This window comes from Artibeus jamaicensis, unplaced genomic scaffold (assembly GCF_021234435.1).
Source record: "Artibeus jamaicensis isolate MK-2021 breed Jamaican fruit bat unplaced genomic scaffold, CSHL_Jam_final contig_426, whole genome shotgun sequence".
In the NCBI taxonomy this organism is placed as follows: Eukaryota; Metazoa; Chordata; class Mammalia; order Chiroptera; family Phyllostomidae; genus Artibeus; species Artibeus jamaicensis.
The window spans coordinates 14,541,996-14,567,934 of record NW_026521826.1 but is presented as its reverse complement, the minus strand read 5'-3'; the positions used below and the strand labels follow the sequence as shown (position 1 = coordinate 14,567,934).

Below are 25,939 nucleotides of genomic sequence, written 5' to 3'. Positions count from 1 at the left end.
AGAAAAAATTTTCCAAAAGAAATGATATCATATACATCTCCCCTATCTTCCCTTCTCGCTTTACTGAAAGCTAAAATTGTAAGGGCTGCATCAACCAGAAGGTCGTTCTGCCTACTGCCTAACACTTACTGATCTCGTTGCTACTTGGGTACCTTCTCATTCATGAGCAATCTAGGGAAGGAGCTACCTGGTTACTAGCACAAGCTTTAAAAAAAGGTTAAAAACACTGTGCCTTTCAGTTGTGAGTTGGCCTAAAGGAATGAGGATGAACTGATATTGGTTGTTTACAGAGCAGAAAGTGCTATAGGAAGTCAATCTGAGATGCTAACCTTAAAAGAGCTTTTTCTATGAAGAAATCTGCCTCAGCTAGATGGAATAAATCACACAACTGTTTTCCTTTCAGTTACCCAAGGTGTTTTTCTCCACCTGGTTTCATGTATGAGTGTTTGGCAAAAGGCGTTAGTCTACCTGGAGGTTTGAGGAACATCCTGTTTATGAACAGGAGCTAATTAAAGAAAAACCTAATTAAGGGAAGGGGTTACTACCTAGCGATTCAGCGTGATTTTATTTGGTGGCTAGGGAATTTCTTGGAGACCCTGGAGCACCCTGCTATGAGCTCTTCCTGGACTCCTTCCCTGCCTGTCCTCATATGAGCTCTTTGAAGACCACGGCTTTTCCTGCTCCAGCTGCTGCTTCGTAATTTTTAACCAGGAGTGGAGGGTCTTTTCCCCTTGGTGCTGCTGGGACTGCTGGAGGGACTCTATGTGTGAGTCCAGGCCCTCTGTTCAGAGACAGCACAGCTGAGCAGCATGTCTCTCTGCTGCCACTTCCAAGGCCTGGCCCTTCCTTTTCAGCTCCTTTTCTTCTCTCTCCCCAGCGTGCTCACGGGTGGCTCACTCAGCTGCCTCTCCAGTAAGGCTGTTTCCTGGAGGTACCAGGCCGGGCCTTTGCAGCCGTCTCAGCTCACACTTTAGCTCCTCCTGGATTGTCCACAGCTCCCTGTACTCTTTCTCCTTTCCCAGTGAAATCTCCTTCACTGTCCCCTGCTGCTGCTGCTGGAAATTGGAGACCAGCTTTTCTTTCTCCAAGAGCATGTTGTCTGAAGCTCTGAAGTTTGTTTCCCATACTTGGAGGCTGATTCTTGTCTCAATGGAAACATCTCACCTTTTTCTTGTGCATAATTGTCCCACTGACTGTCGATTTCCATTAGATACGTCTTAACTTTGTTGCTCAAGTTCACTACCATGACTTAAGTGTTGGCCTGGAACAGCTTTTCAATGAGTAGCAGGCCAGCTTCCTCCCTTAACACTTTTTGTTGTATTTGAGCCTCTCTCATTTGGTGGCCCAGCTTCATCACTTCCACTGTCTTTTTTATAAGTCCCAGTGCTGCCTTTGTTAGCTTTTCTTGCTTAAAGCATGACTTAGTAAAGAAAAATATGACTACTGAAGCCCTTCCTTTTAAGAAATATGTCTGAGTTTAACACTAGTGTCCATCCTCCGGATGCCTGGTGGGTCCCAGCTCACCTGGATACTGGCTGGGTCGGGTTTGAGTGGCAGTGCGGTCCTAGCAGGTGCTCCAGACTTCAGTGGCACCGTGGTCCTGGTGGGTGCGCTGGACCTCTGCAGCTATGTAAGCCTGGTCAGCCCACTGTCCTGGATAGCGCAGCACTGGCATCAGGACCCCAGGGGCTCTGGTTTCCAATTCGTTGGCGACGATTTTTCCCTCCCACCAGAGGCCGGCTTCAGCACCAGGGATCTCAACTCTTCAGGCTGTTTCAGGAATTGCAGCCTTTGCTTCCCCAGGCTTGGTTCCGCTGTGCTGAGCTCACCCCCTGTCGGCCACCAGTAGTCCTGCTCCCTGTGGTGTTGGATCTTCACCACGGTCTCGGGTGGGGCCCCGTGCCAGCTCAGGACTGGATGCTGCTTCCGAATCCCTTCACTTTTTCCTCTCCAGCAGGTTAGAGGTGGTTAAAGCCTGTTTTCTCCACTCTCACAGCTCACAGTGTGGAATGGAGGCATCTCCCTAGCAAGTTTCCATGGTGACTGGGTGAAGGGGCAGAACCAGCTAAGCTCATGAAAGGGGCTTTGACCCCACTGTGTATGTGCTGGGAACATTTTTTTTTAAACAAAGAAAAAATGTGAAGTTCCTATGTTGGGCTTAGCCCGGTCACCCATTGGCCACAGATAGCATTTCCCGTGATCGTCACACTCCTCAGCCACCCTGGGTCTGCTGGAGAGGACACGGTTTTTTCCAGGGTTAATTAATACACCTTAGGGTCCAGTGACAGACGCCTTTGCCATGCTTGCCCAATCCCGCTGACCCTGCTCCCGCCTCCCACAGGGCCCTTGCGGCCCTTGCGGCACTGGGCGGAGGTGGGTTAAGGCCCAGCACAGTCCCTCTTGGGACCCTAATCTTGCTTCCGCTGCTCGGTGGTTACATACACACTGCTTGTCTGCCCTGCACTCCTTTCCACAGGTGCCCGAACTTGGGGTCCATTGTGTCTTCATCCATCTGGTTTGGCAAAGTATTTGCATTTCTTATTGTCCACAAGCTGATTTTTGTTCATGGCTTCTGTGCAAGCCACTGTTGTCCTCCTTTCTCCTGAGTGCTCCCTCAGCTCATGGACAGGTTGCCCATGGCCCTGTGTGCCAGAGTCGAGACAGGTGCGGATGCTCTGCCACCACCCACCACCTCACCGCACTCGGCAGGTGCCCCGGCCCAGCAGCTGGCTCTGGACCAGGATCTCCAATTCTTCTCCAGACTCTGGCCCCAGCTCCACCCCACTGGGCAGCCAAGTCCCCATCTGCCACCTTGGCCACATCAACACCACAAAAATAACTTTTATGGAATAATTTAGAAAAGCAGTCCCCCTTATACAACTCAAACCAGTCACGGACAACAAAAAAATTCATTTACATATTTTACTCTATTAAGCTGTACTCCTGTATTCCTACAAGGAGGGATTTTTAAGAAACCCTAGAATTTACTTATAAAAATTTATGTATTTATTTTTACATGTTTAAACTTCAGTTGCCTTCAAAGTACTCTCCACTGGATGCAATACACCTATCAAGACATTTTTTCCACTATTCAAAACAGTTTTAGAACTTGTCAATTTTGATGACTCTTAGTGCTTCTGCTGTTTTTGGTTTTGCCTCTTCCACCTTGGTAAAACATTTCCCTTTGAGGAATGTTTCTCTTTTATCCAGGGAAATAAAAAAAAAATGTCATTCAGGGTGAGAATGGGTGAATAGGGAAGTGTGTGGCACGGGGGTCATGCCGTTTTTGGCCAAAAGCACGCTGTGGGCAGGTATGCTCAGAAATCACCCATCATGAAATGGGCAAATGCATTGAGTCTTCAAAACACTTCACTGAAGCCAACTGCAGCCCCTCACAACAGTGCGAGCTGATACACTGACACAGATGGGTTCCTAGAACACCCACCTAGTGGGGGAAGCCTGTACTACAAGGGGCCCACCTGCCAGAAGATAATTTTGCATTTTTTGGGTCCCCTCCTTGTATAAACATCTTAGCTAAGCATATGTGGTTTATTGTGTATTTGTAATGGAAGTTCAAGCATCTGCAGGTAATACCATAAAAGAATTTTTAAAAAATACTAAGATTATTAACCAAATTGTAGATAAGGGAGATATATTACAACTGAGTGTTTTATTGTGGTAAACTACATATAACAAAGTTTATCTCAACTATTTTCAAGTATACAGTTCAGCAGATTTATATTAAATACATTCATGCTACCGTGTAACCGTCACCGCCATCTGTCTTGAGAACTGCTCCGTCTTCACTGTCTCCATCACACCCTAACTCCCCACGCTCCCCTCCCAGCCCCTGGTCACCATCACTCTCCCGTCTCTGTGAATTAACTACTTAAACACCTCGCACATGTGCAACCACACAGTAACTGTCCTTTTGTGACTGGCTTATTCCACTTAATATAATGTCCCTGAGGTTTACCCATGTTGTGGCACATGTCCGAACTTCCTTCCTTTTTAAGGCTGAATAACGTGCCATTGCATAAACATTCCACAGTTTGCTCTCTATCCATCCATCTATAGACACTTGGGGTGCTTTCCCCTTTTGGTTTTTGTGAATAATACTGCTATGAGCATTGGTGTAGAAATATCCACTCAAGTCCTTGCTTTTCATTCTTTTGAAACCGGAGCAGAGAAGTTGGACGAGACTGCCATTCTGTGTTTAGTCTTTGAGAAACCGTCATGCTCTCCACTTCTCTGCATTCTCGCTGACACGTAATTATTTTCTATTTTTGATAGTAGCCATCCCAGTAGGTATGGGGTGTTATCTCACTGTGGTTCTGATGTACGTTTCCCCGATAATTAGTGATGCTGAGTGTCTTTCCATGTACTCATTGGCCAGTTTTAAATCTTCTCTGGAGAAATGTCTATTCACGTCCTCTGCCCATTTTTAAACTTCTATTTTTCTGGTTCTTATCATTGCTGAGCTGGGATAGTCTTTTATATTTTCTGGATATTAATCACCTATCATATGTGTAACTTGCATTTTTCTCCCATTTTTTATGTTGCTTTTTTACCCTCAGTAGGGTTCCAATTTATCATTTTTTTTGTTGCCCAGGATTTTAATGTTATATCCAAGAAATTACTGCCAAATCCAATTTCATGAAGTTTCCCCCTATGAGTTATTATAGCAGTTTTATAGTTTTAGCTCTTATATTTTGGTATTTGATGTATTTTGAATTAATTTTTTATATATGTTACAAGGGTTCAACTTTGTCCTTTCACTTGTGGACAGCTGGTTTTCCCGGCTTGTTGAATAAACTATCCTTTCCCCATTCAACGTCTTAGCATCATTGATGAAAATCATCTGACCACATACGAGCGTGTGTGTGAGGATTTAGTCCTGGGCTCTCATTTCACTGGTCTATGTCTGTCTTTATGTCAGTACCACACTACTTTGATCACTGTACCTTGTAATAAGTTTTATTATCGGTAAGGGTGGGGCCGCCAACTGACCAGCTAAAGACCAAATCTGTTCAATAGAAAATTGGAAAGAATCATGGTCTATCACAGGATCCTAGGTTAGCAGCAATCTTTAAAAAATTGCCTGTAGTGGGCTTATTTCTTTGTAATATCTCTTCAGTAAATCACAGCTTGTTTTTTGTTGGGCCACAGTGCTCCACAATGACATCTTTATAAAATTCATCGGGAGTCTTTGGGTGCTGATAGGATAACCCAGTCCTGTGGCGTCTGAGGCCCACGGTGGCACATGGAAACAAAGTCGAGGAAGCTGGGTTCCAACCCAGCCCCACACCTAAACCTGGCTGTGGCACGTGGACATGATTACTACCTGCTGGGAGGGTAACACGGAGATGGAGGTACTAATATCTGTCGTCTGAAACTTATCAGATTGCAGTAAGAATAAAAGTTTGATTTTCGTGAAAGACAGTAGCGTCTATCAAGAAATTCAACGCTGGGAAAGGGATGGTACCAGAGGTTTGCTGCCAAGGTTGTTGACCTCACTGACTAATGTAAAAGAAGTTTTAAATATATTGTCCTGCCTGCTCAGGTAGACAACACAGTTATTTTTCAACTGAGGAGACAATATATGACACAGGCTTTAGAGTCCGACAGAAATGGATATGAACGCTGGCCTATGCCACTTAGTAGTTTTGTGCCTGCATCTGATTTTGATACTTATCCTCTCAAGTCCAGTGTCCTCATGGATAAAGCATGACAAGTACTCCAGTCAGACCCACTGAGTTGCTGTGAAGGTGAAATTGCTTGTTATGTAATTGCTCCAGGTGCATAGTAAATGTTAGGAAAGCCTTATTTATCAGTGTTAGTTTTAGGAGATGCTGGACTCTGGAACTTTGTAACAGTGGATACCTTCCCACATAAGACAATGGGTTTTGCAGATGTAACAAACTGCACTTACCCTATCTCCAGGTCGCACCATCGGTTCTTGCTTTGTACCTAATTTATGCAGAATGTTGTAAGCAACTTTCATACTTCTCGTCCACAGTTTGCCTATCAACACAAATTGTAAAGACACAAGTAATTGGACACATGTCTTTTCAGCTGTGTATACATGTGCACATTAAACTATACAGCAGGTTTTTACTTTTTCATGTTACACCTTCGAGTAAGTTATCCTGAGTCCCTGGAATCAAGATGGGAAATAAAAGCCATCAACTCTGACTCACAAAAGCTGAGAAGCTTGAACACTGGAACACAGTGTTAATGCAAATACTCTTAGAGTGCAAAGTGCCAACGACAAAGCCATAGAGAATTTTAATTATCATGGAAGTTGTGGGGGAAGACTTCCAGGAAGCAAAGCAGGGCAAAAACCATGGCAATAGTGTGTTACTGCTAATTTATGTTGTGCAAAATGACACATATTTCCAAAATCTGACAAAATTCAACATCCATTTATGATAAAACTGTCAACAAAGTGGGTGCTGGGGAATGTATCTCAATATAATGAAGGGCACATGACAAACAAACATCTACTTAATGGTGAAAAGCTAATAGCCTTTCCTCTAAGATTAGGAAGACAATGCCATTTTTATTCAACAACCCTAAAGATTCCACCAAAAAAACGTGTCAGAATAAATGAATTCAGTGAAGTTTCAAATACAAAATTCAATTCCATTTCTACACATTAATAATGAACTATCAGAAAGAGAAATTAAGAATACAATCCCATGTAAAAAGCATAAAAAAGAATTAAATACTGGGAAATAATATTAACTGACGAGGTGAAAGACATGTACACTAAAAACTATAAGACACTGATGAGAGAAATTGAAGATACAAATAAATGGAAAACTATTCTGTGCTCATGGACTGGAAGAATTAATAAAGGCTCCTTGCAGTACTGTGTTAGCATCAACATCAAAGGAGGGCCCTCCAGCAGCAAAAACATTATGACTTTGCTGAAGGCTCAGATGATGGTTAGCATTTTTAGAAATAAACTATGTAAATTTAAAGTAATTACATTGTTTTTTAAGACAATATTATTGCATACTTAATAGACTCAGTATAGTTTAAACATAACTTTTACATGGAAAAAGTAACATCCATGTGACTCACTTTATTGAGAAGGTCACTTTACTGCAGTGGTTTGGAACTAAACCTGCAGTGTCTCCAAGGTTTGTATGTATTGTTAAAATTTCCATACTACCCAAATCAATCTAGGGACTCAATACAATCCCTATCAAAATTTCAAAAGCATTTTTCACAGAAACAGAACTCTAAAATTTGTATGAAACAATAAAAGACCTCAAATGTCAAAGTCAATGTTGAGAAAATAGAACAAAGATAGAAGTATCTTTGTTCTCTTCCTTTAAACTATATTACAAACTACAGTAACCAAAACAGTGTGGTACTGTCATAAAAATAGACACATAGATCAAGTAAATGGAAAAGACCCCAAAAATAAGCCTACACATATGGTCAATTATTTTATGGCAAAGAAGCCAATAATATACAATGACGAAAAGACAGTATTTTCAACTTATAGTGCTGGGAAATTGGACAGCTGTGTGCAAAAGAAAAACTAGACCACTGTCTTACACCATATACAATAAATTAACTAAAACCCTGACTGGTGTGGCTCAGTTGGTTGGGCATCATCCTGTAAAACAAAAGGTCTCCAGTATGATTCTCAGGGCACATGCCTGAGTTGAGGGTTTGGTCCTCAGTTGGGGCACATACCAATCAATGGTTACCTCTCACATTGTTGTTTCTCTCCTCTATCTCTCCCTAACTTCTCTTTTCTCAAAAAATATAATAAATAAATAAAATATTTTTTTACAATTAACTCAAAATGGAGTAATGATTAGAATGTAAGACCTTACACCACAGAAGTCTTAGAAGAAAACATATAGGCAATAACCTCCTTGACATCTGTCTTGGTGATGATTTTTTGGATTTGGCAACAAAAGCAAAAATAAACAAGTAGGACTACATCAATCTTCTGCACAGCACTGAAAACCAACAAAATAAAAAGGCAATCTATTGTACTAAATGGGAGAAGGAATTCACAAATGATGAGTGATAGTGGGTTAATATCCAAAATACATAAAGAGCTCATACAATTTGACCAACCCCCCACCAAACAAACTCATTTAAAAATGACCACAGGATAGGAATGGACATTTTTCCAAAGACAACATACAAATAAATAATAGGTATATAAAAAGTGCTCAATATCATTAATTATCAGGGAAATGCAAAACAAAAACCACAATGAGCTATCGCTTCACACCTGTTAGAATGGGTATTATGAAAAAGTCAGGAGATAACAAATGCTGGCAAGAATGTGGATAAAAGGGAACCCTTGTGCACTGTTGGTAGGGAGGTACTGGGTTGGCCAAAAGGTTTGTTTGGTTTTTCCCATAAGATGGCTCCAGCAGCATTTAGTTGTCTGTGACTTCATTCAAAACAATTTTGTTAGACTGTATTGTGTTAGGTGTCATATCAGCATGCACATAAAAAACTAATTAAAACTGGTGAATTTTTGGTTAACACTATACATAGCCAAAGGGTTTCCTATCTCTTCTCTACCGGCTGCTACTGTAAATATCATAGAATACTCTCTTGCTGTCTTAAACAATTTTGCCTTCCCCTCCAACTGATCACAAAAAAGAGTAGGTGGAAGTGGTGAACACCAGGATACCCACTGGAAGAGGAAACCCAACAACAAAGGAACCACCAACAGATAACAACAGAAGAAGGTGAAGGAGGGAGTGGAAACTGCACAAACCTCAATCCAGGACCTACCTGGAAATTTAAGTAAATAGTGGAGAAACTACCCAGTACAAACAACTGAACAAGAACAAGAGAGAATCCTCAAAACCTTGTAGACATGGAAGAATCAGCTTCAACACAACCTGCCCTCACCAGCACAACAAAATACAAGACGTGGTGGACAGAGTGACCCTCATTTAAACAGCTGGTGGGAAGGATCCACCAAAGCAAGACACAGCAACAATCAAAACCCAAAGACAAACACAGAGCCAACTTAAATAATAGCCTAAAACCAGTGAGCTTGGGAGATTAAGGAGGCTGCACCACTAAATCTCACAGGTATTCTACCACAGAAGTTCACACCATAAACCCAGGGAACCAGAAGAGATCAATTTAAGAAGCTGAAGCTAACAAGTAGAATCTCACAAACAATGGGAAGACAGAGAAACAATCCCCAAATGAGAGGAAAAGAGGAAGCCTCAGAAAGAATGTCAGATGAAATAGAGGAAGAAGCAAGAAAGAAGAGAATGGCAAGAAATATTCCAAGTAATGAGAACTAGAGGCCTGAAACCAAGGCTACTTTACCCAGCAAGACTCTCAATCAAGATAGATGGCCAAATAAAGAGCTTCCAAGGCAAAAGAAGTCTAAAAGAATGCACCTCCACCAAACGAGCTCTGCAAGAGATGCTAAAAGGACTGCTTTAAGGAAGGTAAAGAGAGACAGAGAGAAACATAGGTACAAAATGGCAATGAATGAGTACCTATCAATAATAACATTAAACGCAAATGGGTTAAATGATCCAATCAAAAGATATAGAATAGCTGAATGGATAGGAAAGCATGACCCACACATATGCTGCCTACAGGAGACCCACCTCAGGACAAAAGACCATCACAGACTAAAAGTGAAGGGCTGAAAATAAATATTCCAAGCAAGCAGAGAGGAAAAAAGGCCAGGGTAGCAATACTCATATCAGACAAAACAGACTTCAAAAAAAGGGCCACAAAGAGAAACCCAGAAGGTCACTTCATTATACTCAAGGGAAGAATCCACCAAGAAGACATTAACATCATAAATATATATGTACCCAACATAGGAGCACCAAAATATATCCAAAAAATCTTAGAGGACTTCAAGAGATATTGACAGCAACGCAATTATAGTAGGGGATTTTAACACCCTATTGTCAAAAATGGACAGATCTTCCAAACAAAATATCAACGAAGATATTATGGCAATAAACAATGCCCTAGATGAAATGGACTTAACTGATATACATAGAGCCCTTCATCCCCAAAAAGCTAAATACACATTCTTTTCAAATGTACATGGAACACTTTCAAAGATAGACCACATGATAGGACACAAAACGAGCCTCAAAAAATTCAAGAAAATTAAAATCATACCAAGTATTTTCTTCAACCACAAGGGACTGAAACTGGAAACCAACCCCAAAGGAAAAAACCCAAAACACTCAAAATCAGAGATTGAATAGCATGCTATTAAACAATGAATGGGTCAAGAATGAAATTAGGAAAGAAATCAAAAAGTTTCTGGGGGCAAATGAAAATGAACTCACAACAACCCAAAACTTGGGCACAGCAGAGGCAGTCCTGAGAGGAAAGTTCATAGCAATATAGGCCTACCTAAAAAAAGATAGAAACATTTCAAACAAACAACCTAACCCTACGCCCACAAGAACTCAAGGAACAACAACAAAGACAGCCCAGAGCAAGTAGAAGGAACAAAATAACCAAGATCAGAGAATAATTAAATGACATAGAGACGAAAAGCACAATTCTAAGGATCAATGAATCCAGTAGTTTGTTCTTTTAAAAGATAAGCAAAATCGACAAGCCTTTAAGCAGGCTCATCAAGAAAAAAGAGAGGGAACCCAAATAAACACAATCAGAAATGAAAGAAGAGAGATTACAACTGATACCACAGAAATACAAGGGATTGTAAGAAATTACTATGAAGAACTGTATGCCAAGAAATTTGAAAACCTAGGTGAAATGGACAAATTTCTAGAAAAATATAATCTTCCAAAACTCAATGAAGAAGCAGAAAGCCTGAACAGACCAATAACAGCAAATGGAATTGAACCAGTAATCAAAAAATTGCTGACACACAAAAGCTCGGGACCAGATGGTTTCACAGGAGAATTCTACAAAGCATTTAAGGAAGAGCTAACCCCTATCCTTCACAGACTATTCCAAAAAATCCAAAATGATGGAAGACTCCCAAACTTTTTTTATGAAACCAGCATCATCCTAATCCCACAACCAGATAAAGACACAACAAAGAAAGAAAACTTCAGGCCAAATTCACTACTGAACACAGACACTAAAATCCTCAACAAAATACTGGCAAACCACATCCAACAATACATTAAAAAGATCCCACACCATGATCAGGTGGGATTCATTCCAGGGATGCAAGGATGGTTCAAGATTTGCAAATCAACACATGTAATACATCACATGAACAAAAGCAAACACGAAAATCACATGATCATATCAGCAGATGAGGAAAAAGCATTTGATAAGGTACAGCACCCATTTATGATAAAATCACTCAGCAAAGTTGAAATAGAGAGAGTATTCCTCAACATAATAAAGGCCATATATGAGACACCTACAGCCAACATCATACTCAATGGGCAAAAACTAAAAGCTTTTCCACTAAAATCAGGGAAAAGACAAGGTTGCCCACTTTCACCACTTCTATTCAATATAGTACTGCAAGTTTTAGCCACAGCGATCAGACAAGAAAAGGAAATAAAAGGCATCCAAATCGGAAAGGAGGAAACAAAACTGTTATTGTTTGCAGATGACATAATAGTATACATAGAAAATACTATAGATGCCACCAAAAACCTGCTCAACCTAATAAATGAACTTGGCAAAACAGTGGGATACAAAGTCAATATCCAGAAATCAAAGGCATTTTTGTATACCAACAATGAAACAGCAGAATCAGAAATTGAGAAAAAAATCCCATTTGATATAGCAATAAGAAAAATAAAATCCTAGGAATAAACATAACCAAGGAGGTTAAAGACCTATATGCAGAAAACTACACAATACTGAAGAAAGAAATCAAGAAAGACATAAACAAATGAAAACATATACTGTTTTCATGGATTGGAACAATTAACATCATCAAAATGTCCATACAACCTAAAGCAATTTACAGATCCAATGCAATACCTATTAAAATACGAATGACATACTTCAGAGACATAGAACAAACACTTCAGAAATTTATATGGAACCATAAATGACCCCAAATAGCTGGTGCGATTTTTAGAAAGAAAAGCAAAGTAGGAGAGATCACAATACCTGATACTAAACTGTATTACAAGGCCACTGTAATCAAAACAGCCTGGTACTGGCATAAAAACAGGCACATAGACCAATGGAACAGGACAGGGAGCCCAGGAGTAAACCCAAGTCTCTACAGTCAATTAATATTTGACAAAGTGAGCAGTAACATAAAATGAAGTAAAGATAGCCTCTTCAACAAATGGTATTGGGAGAACTGGACAGCCACACACAAAAAAAAAAAAAAAAAAAAAGAAATTTGAGCATCAACTTATGCCATGCACAAAAATAAATTCAAGGTGGATAAAAGATTTAAATATAAGCCATGATACAATTAAAGTCCTAGAGGAGAACATAGGTAGGAAAATCTCAGATACTTCACGCAGCAACATGTTTACTGGTATGTCCCCCAGAACAAGGGACACAAAGGAAAGAATAAACAAATAGGATCTCATCAAAGTAACAAGCTTCTGCACGGCTAAAAGAAAACAGTGTTAAAATAAAAAGAGAACCAACCATATGGGAAAACATATTTGTCAATGATACCTCAGACAAGGGTTTATTCTCCAAAATATACAAAAAACTTACACAACTCCACTCAAAGAAGACAAGCAACCCAATTAAAAAATGGGCACAGGACTTGAACAGACACTTCTCCAAAGGAGGACATACAGAAGATCCAGAGACACACGAAAAGATGCTCAATATTGCTAGCTATTAGAGAGATGCAAATTAAAACCACAATGAGATACTACTTTACACCAGTCAGAATGGCCATCATAAACAAAGCAAACAAACAAGTGTTGGAGAGGTTTTGGAGAAAAGGGAACCTTAGTCCTTGTTGGTGGGATTGCAGACTGGTACAACCACTATGGAAAACAGTATGGAATTTTCTCAGAAAACTAAAAGTGGATCTGCCTTTTAACCCATCAATTCCACTACTAGGATTATATCCTAAGAACCTAAAACACCAATCCAAAAGAACCTATGCACCCCGATGTTCATAGCAGCACAATTTACAATAGCCAAGAGTTGGAAGCAACCTAGGTACCCATCAGTAAATGAATGGATCCAAAAACCATGGTACATCTACAAAATGGAATTCTATGCAGCAGAAAGAAAGAAGGAGCTCCTACCCTTTGCAACAGCATGGATGGAACTGGAAAGCATTATGCTGAGTGAAATAAGCCAGGCAGTGAAAGACAAATACCATTTGATGTTACCTTTAACAGGAACCTAAACAAAACAAACAAACAAACAAGCAAAAATATAACCAAAGACACTGAAATAGCGAACAGGCTGACAGTGACCAGAGGAGAGGGGAGGGAGTTTCAGGGGAAAAGGGGAAGGATTTACAGTAACAAGTATAAAAAACACGTGGACAAAAACTAGGGGGTGGCAGTGGAAATGGGAGGAGAGTAAAGGTGGAGAGGGCTGGGGGTGGGTTGGGCTGGGATGGGATGGAAGTAAATGACAGAAAACTGTACTTGAACAACAATTAAAATAAATTTATACCATGCAGGAGATAGCCAACAGATTCAAAGTATTCAAATCAATAAAGCTATTGGTGCAAATGAAAAACGTGTCTTCTATTTTATGGAAAAAAAATGTGAACTCTTTGGCTAAGCCAATATTTGGTGCAGTCACTATGGGAAACAGTATGGAAGTTAATTTAAAATAAAATTATCATATGATCTAGCAATTCCATTCTGGGTATTTATCCAAAGAAAACAAAAATACTAACTCAGAGAGACATATGTACCCCCCCTATTCATTGTGGCATTATTTACAATAGTGAAGGTATGGAAACAATCTAAATGTCCACTGATGAATGAATGGATAGAGAGAATGTGGCATATATAAGCAATGGAATATTACTCCATCATAAAAAGGAATGAAATCTTGCCATCTGCAACAACATGGATGGACCTAGAGGGTATTATGCTAAAAGAAACAAGTCAAAGAGGGATGCAAATAGCATATGATTTCACTCACATGTAGAATTTAAAAAAAACATTAAGTTTATAGACAGAACCAATTGGTGGTTGCTAGAGATGGGGGTGTGGAGAGTGTCAAAAGGCACAAATTTTCAATTGTCAACTAAGTAAGTCACAGGGATGTAATATATAGCTGGGCAACTATAGTTAATAATACTGATTGTATATTTAAAAGTTGGGAATTAAAGATGAAATTCTGCCAGATTTAAGGTAGGGTAAACAGATATTTTGACTGGGAAAACAGACATTGAAACTCTGAGACAGCAATGTACCTATGGGGGCGGGGGAGATGTAGAAATGATGTAAACCCTATCTTATTACACATAAATTTTAACTTTCCTTTATTTGAGAGAGGAGTAAGCACTGTGCAGAGAGTCTGACTTTGAGAAGGAGGTAGACGGGTGAGGAAGGGCAATCAGAAGTCACATGGATTAGTTTAGCCTTCATATGTTCCTCTAATTTGTGACTAAAATCAACCAGTTCTGTAAGCATACTGATCACCAGTGTTTTGAACTGTGCATCTTAAAGTTTTGCTATTTCTTCTTTGCTTAGAGTTATGGGCTCTGGGGATTTGAGATCTTCCTGAGCCATTTTTGGTATGTTCATACCCATTAAGTATAAGGAGCAGAGCCTTAGATATTCACCAGGGCAGGGCCACCCAGGTCGCTGGGTTGTTATGCTGTATGCTGATTTCTCAAAAGAGGCCTTCCAGGCAAGAAGGGGATGGAAAGAGGTATTCCAAGTCATGAAATCCAAAGACCTACAACCAAGATTACTCTATCCAGCAAAACTTTCATTTAGAATGGAAGGACAGATAAAGCGCTTCTCAGATAAGATCAAATTCAAGAAGTTCATCATCACCAAGCCCTTATTATATGAAATGTTAAAGAGACTTATCTGAGAAAAAGAAGATAAAAAATATGAACAGTGAAAGGACAGCAAACTCACAGTTATTAACAACCACACCTAAGACAAAAGCAAACTAAGAGGACAGCTAGATCAGGAGCAGAACCATAGAAATGGAGATCACATGGAGGGTTAGCAACAGGGGATTGGGAGGAGGAGAAGGGGGGGAAGGTACAGAAAATAAGTAGCATAGACAGTATATAGAAAATAGATAGGGGGAGGGTAAGAATAGTATGGGAAATATAGAATCTAAAGAAGTTGAGATACATGGTCATGGAGGGGGTGGGGGTGGGGGTGGGGGAGTGCAGGGTGGAAGGGAATGAAGGGGGGGGAATAGAACAACTGTAATGGTAGAATCAATAAAATAAAAATTAAAAAATATATTTAAAAAAAAGTCACATGGAATATAGTGGCTATTTAACCTGGAGACTGTGGTGGGGGCTTGCGAAGCACATCACCAACATTGCAAAAGTAAAAAATAAAAAAGATGCAGAAAGGTTGCCCAGTGCTTTTCTAGTTTAAGTATCTAAATCCCTTAAAATATTCTGGGGAAAAATCAAGTCGTAAATCAAAAGAGAGACAGACATTGCACCAAAGCAAACACAGTGAGCAGATCTCTCATTAATACTAAGGAGAAGGCAGAGAAGAAAGACTAAGTTTTGGAAGTGGAGCATGATAAAAGGAAGTTGATCAAGCTCAGCATGATTTACTTTTATTAATTTAACATGAAATGCGATGTGTTTTCTTCATATGCTTTTTAATTTATATTGGTAAAATGAAAGCATAAGATTTTAAAACAAGTTTGCTTATAACCTTCATTCACCATCTATATTTTCTATTGAAGATCCTGTTTCTCACTGGGAATTCTGCTACCCGAGGGGTTTGAGGGAGCTACAGTATAGAGCTGAATGTAAACCACAGACTGTAAATGGTCTACCCCTTTGGTTGTACCAAATTACTTAGTATTAGAACAATTCTACTCAATGAACTTCTCTCTGCATCTTTTCAGCAACATCCAGTCATTAAGTGTTCATCTATTTAGTGTTTCTACATAGCACTGTTTTCCAGTTTTCATCATAGTAATCAATACTTTCATTTTACATCCTTATAAATTATAATCTTACATTTGGAAGGCCATTGCTTTCTTATATTCCTTTACCAAAGTAAAAACAAAGATCGACTCATAAGACGTCTAATGTAGGTAACTATGACACAACCAAATGTAGATGACTGAAAGCAGGAACTAAGTGCCTTGGTGTAGACATACACATTCCACATTTTCACAGATATCATTGGTCTTTATCTGACAGTTCAAATTCATCTTAGGAGAGTCAGCACTAGTCTGTTCTCCATTCCATCAGTAGAAGAAGCAGGGCCATACTTCCAATGTGGATCATGAGCCCTGAGTACTGGATTTCACTCAGCTTTGTTCCCCAAGCCTTAACACTGTGCCCGTGCTTCAAACACACTAGCAGGGACTGTGGCTAACAGATGAGTACTGTGCACATGTGCACAAAGAACCCTGAAGAACCAGCTGAGGAGCAGCAAGCAGTTCCAAGCACACAGTCCGCTCCATGGCTGACTGTGGCAAGAGGTGAGGCTCACACAGGAGAGTATTCTACCTTTCTGACAGGATGAAACCAATTTCCAAGAGCAGGATTTTTTAAAAAATCAAGTTTATGTCTCATCATGGGTGGAATACAACTTATCCACTTAGAGATACCCGACAATGTCACAAAAACAAGGCTATGAAACATCTGTTCTGAACCCCATCCCATTTCTGGCCACGGGATGCACAGGAGGGTGACTTCTGCACCTCCATGGCTGATGCTTCATGGGGCCTCACCACCCCCCTTCCCCAGAAAACTGGGCTCTACATTATGTAACATAACATCTGATTCTTGACATTGACTGCCAATGCAGAGATCAACTACTTACAGTTAGAAGTGTTGCTGTCCAATAACAAAATTCAAAGTTTAAAAAAAGGTATTCTAACCTCATGCATGCAGGTATAACATGAGCCATTTGGGCCTTTTAGTTATTAAGCTGGTTTCTTTGCAAAGCTATACCAGATAATGTGCAAAAACCTGACAGTCTGTTTTTTCATGGTCCCTTATCCATGGGACAAAGAAAGGGATCCCTCTGCTACAGTTAACTACTTTGAAAAAATTACAAACTACATTAAATGTATTGAATGAAAAATTAAGGAAAAACTTGTTTCTTAATTTCTGAAAAAGCACTCTGTGAACACATTTTGTTTTTTTCTAAATTATATATGTCAAAGAGTTTAGATACATATTCTCTAATTACTAACCCTTCCTTAAAACCAAAATTTTCAAGAATATCACATATATTCCAATATCTTGTTAGAGTGATGATCATTAAATTTTTGGGTCCATTTCTGGATTTTACTCAAAAAACATTTAACAAATGATTTCTCATATTCACAAATGAAAATAACTTCCCTAAAATATTTCCTTTCAGATTCCATTTATTTGGGGACTGGAAACATAAAAGGAGCACAAACATGAATTAGCCGCCCTGAAAGTCGCAAGGTATGTGCGTAAGCAAACAGAAGGCAGACAAGCCTTCCATGATTACCGTAAGTGAGGATGTACAGAGGTTTCCCGTTTGTGTCCATCGTGGTCAAGCACGGGGCCTTTGGTGAGATGGTCCCCCATCGCTGTAATGCGGCTTCCAAAGACGGGGGCCAATTCGTAACCACACCCAGCTGCTCCCCTCGCATGGCTAGCATCTGTGCTCCCTCTGGCTTTGGCTGGTTTGGATCTGGTTGTTGAACTAAACACACGTGGATACAAGAAGTTTGAGAAAAAATTCATTCATATTACTATGATCACATTTTTATTCCTTTAAAGGAAGAGAGGAGACTTATACTTAAAGTATAAATTTATTAGTGCACAGAAAATACACACACATGCTTTTCTAGAATCAGGACTATGGCCCAGACACTATCCTCGTGGATGTAATGGGGGCACAGAATTCTTACAACTTCCCAGGCAATGTCGGGTGAGGCGCTCAAGGAGACCCGAGTGCATCTATGAACTGACAAGTAAAGCCATGGATGCGAACGTGCCGGGATCTAGGATTACAACACTATGTTACAAATATCACTGATCAACACAGAGTAGTAATTCTGGACCCCAAACAGCTCAAATCTTTTACCCCGACATTTATTTTGCCCTTAAATACTGAGGCATAAATTCAAATTTGCTACGATTACTACAAATGATGAGCACAGATCACATTTTCTTGAGTAAAACAATAATAAGTGCCTCATGATAAAATGCAATTTGCCCCACTGCTTAGATAGGTGAGAAGTTGGTATTTTTTTCCCCATTTCTGGAAGAAGTTTCTCTCTCATGGTTTATGACTGACTGACAATTTGCACCTGCTGAGCAGAAAACCAGCTACATCCTATTTGTGATATAAAGAATGAGAACACACAGAGTTTGTGTGTTTGAGATAATAATTTTTTTGTTTTGATTTTAAGTGGTTCGTGTGTGGCTCAGTTGGTTAAAACAGAGATCGTGAGTTGGATTCCTGGTCTGGACAAAGGCCAAGGTTGCAGTCTCCACCCTTCTCGGGGTGCGTATGAGAGGCAACTGATCAATGTCTCGCTCTCACACTGATGTTTCTCTGCATCTCTCTATCCCTCCTTTCCCTTCTAATATTAATTATAAATAAGCTCATGAGCCTGAGGGGGTTAAGAAACCCACTCTTGGGTTTGTACAGGGTGGAGAGGGATGGGTCCGGCTACATGCTCACCGCATTCCTCCTAAGCTTATTCCGAGGGAACTGTGTCACTGTTGGCAAGGTTTTCTATGATTTACTCGCATTTCTGGAACCTGACAGGGTCCTTAGGAAGAGGCCTGCCTTGTGGGACAGTACTCACTTTTACATGACTTGCAGAAATAGTACCTATGGTCTCTAGATAAGATTCCCATCTTCTAGTGAATGCCAAGATTACTGTTCTTAAAAAGTAAAATAGCCTTGGTAGAAAAAAAATACCATTATAGTTTCTGGGAGCACAGGGGCACTGAAATAAATGGGGGTGGAAAAGGGATCTCTCACCTTCTAGTAATTCTTCAAAGTCATCGACGAAGAATTCCCGTAATGGCGGCCGTTTCGGTCGTTTGAGGGTATTGACAAGCTGTTGAATTTTTGCGGATACCCGGCTACTTACTGGCACTCCTGAAAAACAGAACCGTGGGACAGATGGACTGACTTCAGTCTACCCCACCTGAACAGGCACCACAGGGCTGAGACACTTGTGCCCACTGCCCCATCTCAGGGCTGAGAGAAGCAGGGATGGCACTGAGACTGACTGAGCGTCCTTCAAAGTGCCACCTAGGACAATGTGCCGAGTAAAGGCATTCTACCGGATGCACAGTCACAGTGCCCTGACCCTGCTGCGAAGCCGTGAGAGGGTAGAGACTCAGCAGAAACAATTCTCTTTCACAGCTTCACAAGCCGCCCTGATCTGGGGCATTAGGGAGAGCTCCGGCCATGGATCGGGCTTGGACCTACCTCTAATTCCTAAAAGTGGGCTTGCCACCTTCTCATTCCTCTTGTCTGTCTCTGGTCCCTTTTTTCAAAGGAGACCACAGAGCTGATTAAGCACAGAGACCCTTCCTGAGCTCTTAGCATCATTGGGCTAAGAGAACATTCTGATGAAAACATACAATTTGGGTGCCCTGCAGTGCCTGCATGGCCACCCCCAGCACTCACACCTCCTGATAAAAGCAAGCACCTTGGCAGCCCTTATCCACGCAAGTGTCCCTTCCAAGTGTCTCAGGAGCATTCAGGCAATACATTCTAGAACCACGGCAATTGGTCTCTAAATTCAATTTCTGCATGACAGAATACTAGCATATATTTATCCATGTGCCCTGAGAAACATTAACCCCATGTTACAATAATACACTTCTTACAACAATGAATGTGACATCATTTTGAAAATCAAGTGACATGATCATTGAAAAAGGCAAGAAGTTTTAAAATTTTTAAGTAAATAACCCAAATTAATGAATAAGAGGAGTACCAAGATGCTTAACTGTTCAAATGCACTCACTGCAGGCAGATCTCATTCTGCTGGAAGGTGCCTGGAAACCCATACCCGGTGAGCATGGGTGTGGAAAACTTCGTGACTCTCATAGTCTAAGAGCCACAGCTGAGGGGGTCTCCCCTGTAACGACTGAGGAGGAGCCCTTCTTCTGCAGGTATCACAGAAAACCTCAGCTTTGGGGATGTGAACATGGCGGAATTCAAGAAATTTTCCTATCAAGTCAGACACATTTTCATAGGTAATCTCAAAATACTTAATGTGAACCCTCAGAATTGAGACATCGAATAATTTATGAAAGTTCTGAAAATATATAAAAATACATAAGCCAGAATTCTCAGTCTCTACACACATTATTTCCTCATTAAATAGTCTCACTTACTTTGGTTTAGATGAACCTGGGATCATTTTACAACATCACTGGTTTTCCAACTCAGTTCAGAATGGGTGAGAATCATTCTAGGACCTGCCTGGTCCAGAGTTTCTCATGTGTTAGGTTTGGTGTGTGGCCCAGAATCTGCCTTCTACCAGTGCCCCAAGTGATTCCGAGACAAGAGATCATGATGCTGAAAAACTCTGAACTGGACAACAGGTGACTCACATGGAATCATGTGGACAACAAATGAACTCATGTGGGAGAGCAGGTAAAGATGATGGGCTTCAAAAACGACAAAGTTACTAAAATGGTAATGACTGGAATAACAGTTAATGATCAATTTAAAAAATAATAAATTTAGCACAGAACTAAAGCAAACATTGAAATGGAAAGTGTTCCAGGAAAGCCAATCATATGGGACACTGGGGTGACTTCAAACACACTAACAGGAACCCATGAACTGCACTAACTTGGGCTCTGCCCATTACAGAGAGACGTGCTACCTATTAGAGACTGGGGGGCAGGCCTTCCCTGTCACCTCTGAATCACACCATAGCAGGCACAGGGTGACAGGTGGTCAGAGGGCATACAAGCCCTACTTTGGCCATCTTCCACAAAAACAGCATTTCATGTCACCATTGGGTTATTATAACCTTCATGACCCAGGAAGGAAAGCAAAATAATACATGAAGTTCATGTTCAGGACTGCTACTTCAGACTGGGTAATGGAAATGGCCACCATAATCAGAATACACAGATTAATGATATGAGGAATAAAAAAAACACCCCTACTACTATATTTTATCAAATCACTAATACTTTTTTCTAATATGGAGAACAAGACCCTGTATCTTCTAAATTCTAGAGCGGCACATTGGCCCATATCTGTCAATTAATTTGTTTACATGTACCTTCATTCTGCCCTTCTAAGTAACTGTTTACACACTCATGTGACCTGTTTACACATGCTTACACACTCATTTGTTAATTACTGAACCAACTTTACTTATTCATTAGCAAATACATCAGAATCTTTAAAAATTTCCTTTTTTCTCATGATGAACTTTTTACAACATCATTATTTTTTTCCTACAAGGAGTAACTCTTGGCAAACTTGGAGATAACTTGCATTTCTTGTGACTATGCCACCTTCTATGGGAGGCTTGTAAGCTGCAAGCTGACTGTTTATCTAGAAGAAACACATCCAATCTTCATCTAAAAGGGAAGCTGGTGGAATCGAGAGTTTACAGAGGAAGGAAGAAAACGCGGGAGACGCACCATCGCCGGTCTCCATGAGCTCGGCATTGCCGTACTTTGGTGCTGTCCGCGACGTCGTCGACCCTTGTGGCCTTTCCACTTGTATCGAGTGTTCTGAGGTGTACGTGGTTACGTCAGGAGGTGCAGAGTGATTTTCTGTAAAGAAGCAAATGACAAGTTCTCGAATTATCCTGATGGAGTTACTCTGAAGGCTGAGTAAGAAACAGGGTTTCCATAAAGGCCACATCCTGTGAAGAGACCACAATTCTGAATCAAAGTCTACTACAAAAATCTCAGCATAAAGATGATCTTACAGATAATTCACACTGCTCAAAATGAAACAGAATTAGGTAAAACTTCAGACATAATGTCATAGCAGGAGCCACATCAATGAATGAATCACTTTAGCATTTTAACTAGAATAACGTCTTTAAGCAGCCAGTAGAAAAAGAGATATTCGAAGTTACATGTTTGTTCATAAAGAGCAATTTTCTTGTCTATCATAGTAGTGGCAGTTAAGAACTCAAGCTTTGAAGGCAGCCTGCAGTTTGAATCCTAGCTCACAAATTCCTTGAGATCTTGGGAAGCACATCTTAACCTCTCTGTGCCTCAGTCTCCTCACCCATCAAATGGGAACGCTAATCGCGACTTCTTTGTAGGGGAGATTACGTGAGTCAATAACCCATGTTCTGAGGACATTTTTTGATAGAGGCTGACCACTCAAAACGTATTAGCTATTTCATTTGTTTCAGCAGCACACCAGACATTCACTCAGAAAGCACCTGTGCACACACTCATGTGCACGGATGGTGACGCAGTGAGCTGTGCAGCAGGCCTTGTGATGATGGCACCGGGCACCATGTGGTGATGCCAGGCACTTAAAAGGTTAAGTGGGGAAAGCACAGTCCCTGTATTTATTTAATTTTATTTTAAACTTGAAGCTTACATTCAATATTATTTTGTATTAATTTCAGGGGTACAGCATAGTAGTTTGACAATCATACACTTTACACAGCGTTCCCCCAATATTTACTAAATAAGGCAGTCAGGAGAGCATATCAAATGAGACTACAATGGCACTTTCTATATACTGAGTCCTTATAGTGGGTATTATGCTATTAATTTTGATTACTTAATCCTCATCAGATGCAAACTTGTTGAGATTCCACAGTTCCATGCAACAGAAGCAATTTCTTTGTGCTGTAAAAAGGGGAGCCAGTACTGGAAAGTACTGGACTGCTTTCAGTACTCCCTCTTCAGCACCACACATGGAGGTAGGGGCTGTAAAATCAGTGAAACTACCAACAAAAAGCACAAGGGGAGAAACAGGGCACCAAACTGCTCCTGTAAAGGACACTCTTCACAGTCTGAGAGCTGGAACAATAAGGAAGAACATTGCCCTTAGCTGGGAACAAGAGTGTCAGGACCTCAAATTATGGCTGCTCTGCAAATGTGCATACGTGACCACGAGAAGGCTGAGCGTACTGATTGGGGTTATAAATAATTTTAACAAGTAGGTGGATCCCTGAGGATAAATACGAGAGTGAGAGAAGAGGACCATTCAAATCACCCCTTCAATGATTCAGAGACTAGTCATCCTCTCATTCATCTCTACCAGTGCTTTTGCCAAATCAACCTTACTTCATGAGGCAGAATGATCTAATTCTACATCGCCAAGTAGCACACTCACTGGGGCCTCATATTTCAGATGAAAATACAATAGATGCTGATGGGAACTGAGCAGACTTTCAAATTAGAATCTAAAATAAAAGCAGCTATAGCGTGGGTACACTGCATTGCAATTTTATCCAGATTCTCTGGTTTGGGTGACGCCACAGCCTCATCATTGGTGACAGACAGCCAATCCGTCTGTGTTGGGCGGCAGGAATACTGCCGTGTTTCCATTTTGAAGTTGGAAAAAATGATTCCAACACATCTCGTGATTAAAAAGTAGAAACAGTGACAGCTGGGTGACTTCTAAGTACTTTCCAAATTTATGTAGATGACACCTCCCCTCCCACTCCCTTTCGAACTCCTCGTTTGTGCTGTCACTGTGGGATCCGTCAGCCCAGCAGCTGCTCCTGTTAGGAAGCCAGAGGACATGCTGACGCTGCAGTGAAGTACTGTAACCTGTTTTACTTTGGTAAAGATCAGGATTGCAAGTGTTTAACTAGGTTATCTATCTTTGGGGGACTATTTTTGAAAACCTTGGACATAACAGATGCTCAGAAAACATTTGTTGATGGGTAAGAAAAAGTGGAATCAGATTGAGGGTGAAGGTTCAAAGGTGCTTGCCAGATCCAGGACCGGACCAGGCCAGTGGAGTCTACATGCATCAGGAGCATTTTGAAGATTAACCCTCAAAGGGAACTCAGAGGATGTGCAGAGACTTCCTGGGTCAGCACGAGGTCTCCCAGGTTGCCTTTCTAGCTGCTTTCTGATGTAGGGAGGTGTAACATATACTCCATGCCTTTTTGGCTGTTTTCCTGTAGATGCTATTTTTTAAATTTTTTCTTACATGTTTATTTATTTTTAGAGAGAGGGGACAGGAGGGAGAAAGACAGGGAGAGAAACATTGACCAGTTGCCTCTTACATGCCCCCAACTGGGGACCTGGCCCGCAACCCAGGCATGTGCTCTGACTGGGAATTGAACCAGCGACCTTTTGCTTTGTGGAATGATGCCCAACCCACTAAGCTAGGACAGTTAGGACCAAAAATAAAATTTCTCTATTGTTCAAACTGACAGCTTTCTCAATGAATTCTAAATTAAAACAAAAACAGAACCTTCATCAGAGCAGGGTTTTATTTTTTGAGCAAGACCCGCCACTGTTTCTTAGATAAATTCCCCAGTCCTTTCAAATCAAGAGAAAAATGGCAACCACCCTTCTAGCCACCTGTCAAGTGTCACCTCCACTGTGAACGCTCCCTGCGAGCTGTCTGTGACACCTTCACATCTGCCCTCAGTGGTGTGAGTTCAGCTTCATCTATCTCTGCTTGGCTTTTGCTATCAGCACCTGACATAGGTCCCCCATGACTCAGGGATTCAAAATGGGCACAAGAGAAAGGAAGTGCAGTTCTTCCTGCCGCCCTTCATGGCAGCATCTGCACTGCTTTGGCAAAATCAGTACAGAGGCCCCACCTCGGACCTGGGCCCCCACCCCATCTCTACCCCACACAAGGTTTTGGTCTCTTCCTCTTGCCGGTAATCTACCCCATTTGCACAGCTGTTTCTGGCTGGGACCATTTCAAGGTCCAGGCTAGTTCCCTGCTGAACCTGGCCTCGGAAATGCCTGCTTCCTCGACTCTTCCTAATCACCTGCTCGGGCAGGCGTCCAACTCAGTCCAGCTTCCTGTCGTCTCCTCAGATGCTAAAGTAACCTATACCAGCCCACACTGTCTGCTCAGCAAATGCTGGAGAAATCGTTCAAAAAATGAATGAATGAATGAAAGAACAGCTGACAACTAGATAAAATGGATCCAGTTCTAACACCCACTAGAAGGAACTGCCCTTTAATTCTAACTGTATGAGTTAAAATCCACAGGGGTCATGGTGTAACACCCACTTTTAAGCCATGTTAATTATTTTTCAGTCCCCAAATAGAGAAGAAAAGTAGGGAATCTGGTTTTAATGTGTAAAAAGCAATCTGTTTGTGGTCCACTAACTGGTGATATATGATGAGTAACACGTTCAAAGGAACCAACATTTCTGTACACTAAGAATGCCCCACCCCAATTTCCTATCAACTCAATCACTGTTTTCACTGAGAAAGGAAGAAACAAGGTACCTGTGATCTGGGCCCCACCTGGTCTGCCCAGCTGCCCCAGCTTCCTAAAATGCCATGATCATGCCCTCCACACAGTGGTGGAAAACGAGGTCCCTGGGTGAAAACATGGAGGTGAACAAAATTTAACCACCAGCTGTGATCTCAACAAAAGACAATGGTGAGGAGAAGAGCTGCTTCTTGAGGGAATCAGCATTAGCCATGCTGCTGGGGGCTCAGCTGGACCACTCACTGCACCAACATGGCCTCCATGTGCAACCAAGGGAAAGAGAACACTTTCCCCCTTGGTTTCACCAGTGAAGTCCACTTTCCCTGGGCCTCATGGAAGGCGCCTCACAGGGAAGCTCTAACAGGTGTCTTGACTAAAAGTGACGCATGACAATATATCGTGTGAGGATTTATCTTCTTATTCCTTTAACAGTGACTCAGGGACAGAACAATATACTTCATGTACCTGTCTCC

At 41.0% G+C, this 25,939-nt stretch overlaps 1 protein-coding gene across 2 annotated transcripts in view; it reads right to left on the bottom strand.

The window, feature by feature from the left end:
* Positions 1-25,939, bottom strand: part of DIP2C (disco interacting protein 2 homolog C) — a 433,069-nt gene that overhangs the window by 130,380 nt on the left and 276,750 nt on the right. For both annotated transcript variants that reach the window (XM_053665789.1, XM_053665790.1), the window contains 4 exons: positions 21,716-21,850; positions 19,071-19,190; positions 17,580-17,777; positions 5,933-6,024 (listed from right to left, as the gene is read on the bottom strand). In XM_053665789.1, coding sequence (XP_053521764.1) covers positions 5,933-6,024; positions 17,580-17,777; positions 19,071-19,190; positions 21,716-21,850 — 545 coding nt within the window. The remainder of the gene's footprint in view (positions 1-5,932; positions 6,025-17,579; positions 17,778-19,070; positions 19,191-21,715; positions 21,851-25,939) is intronic.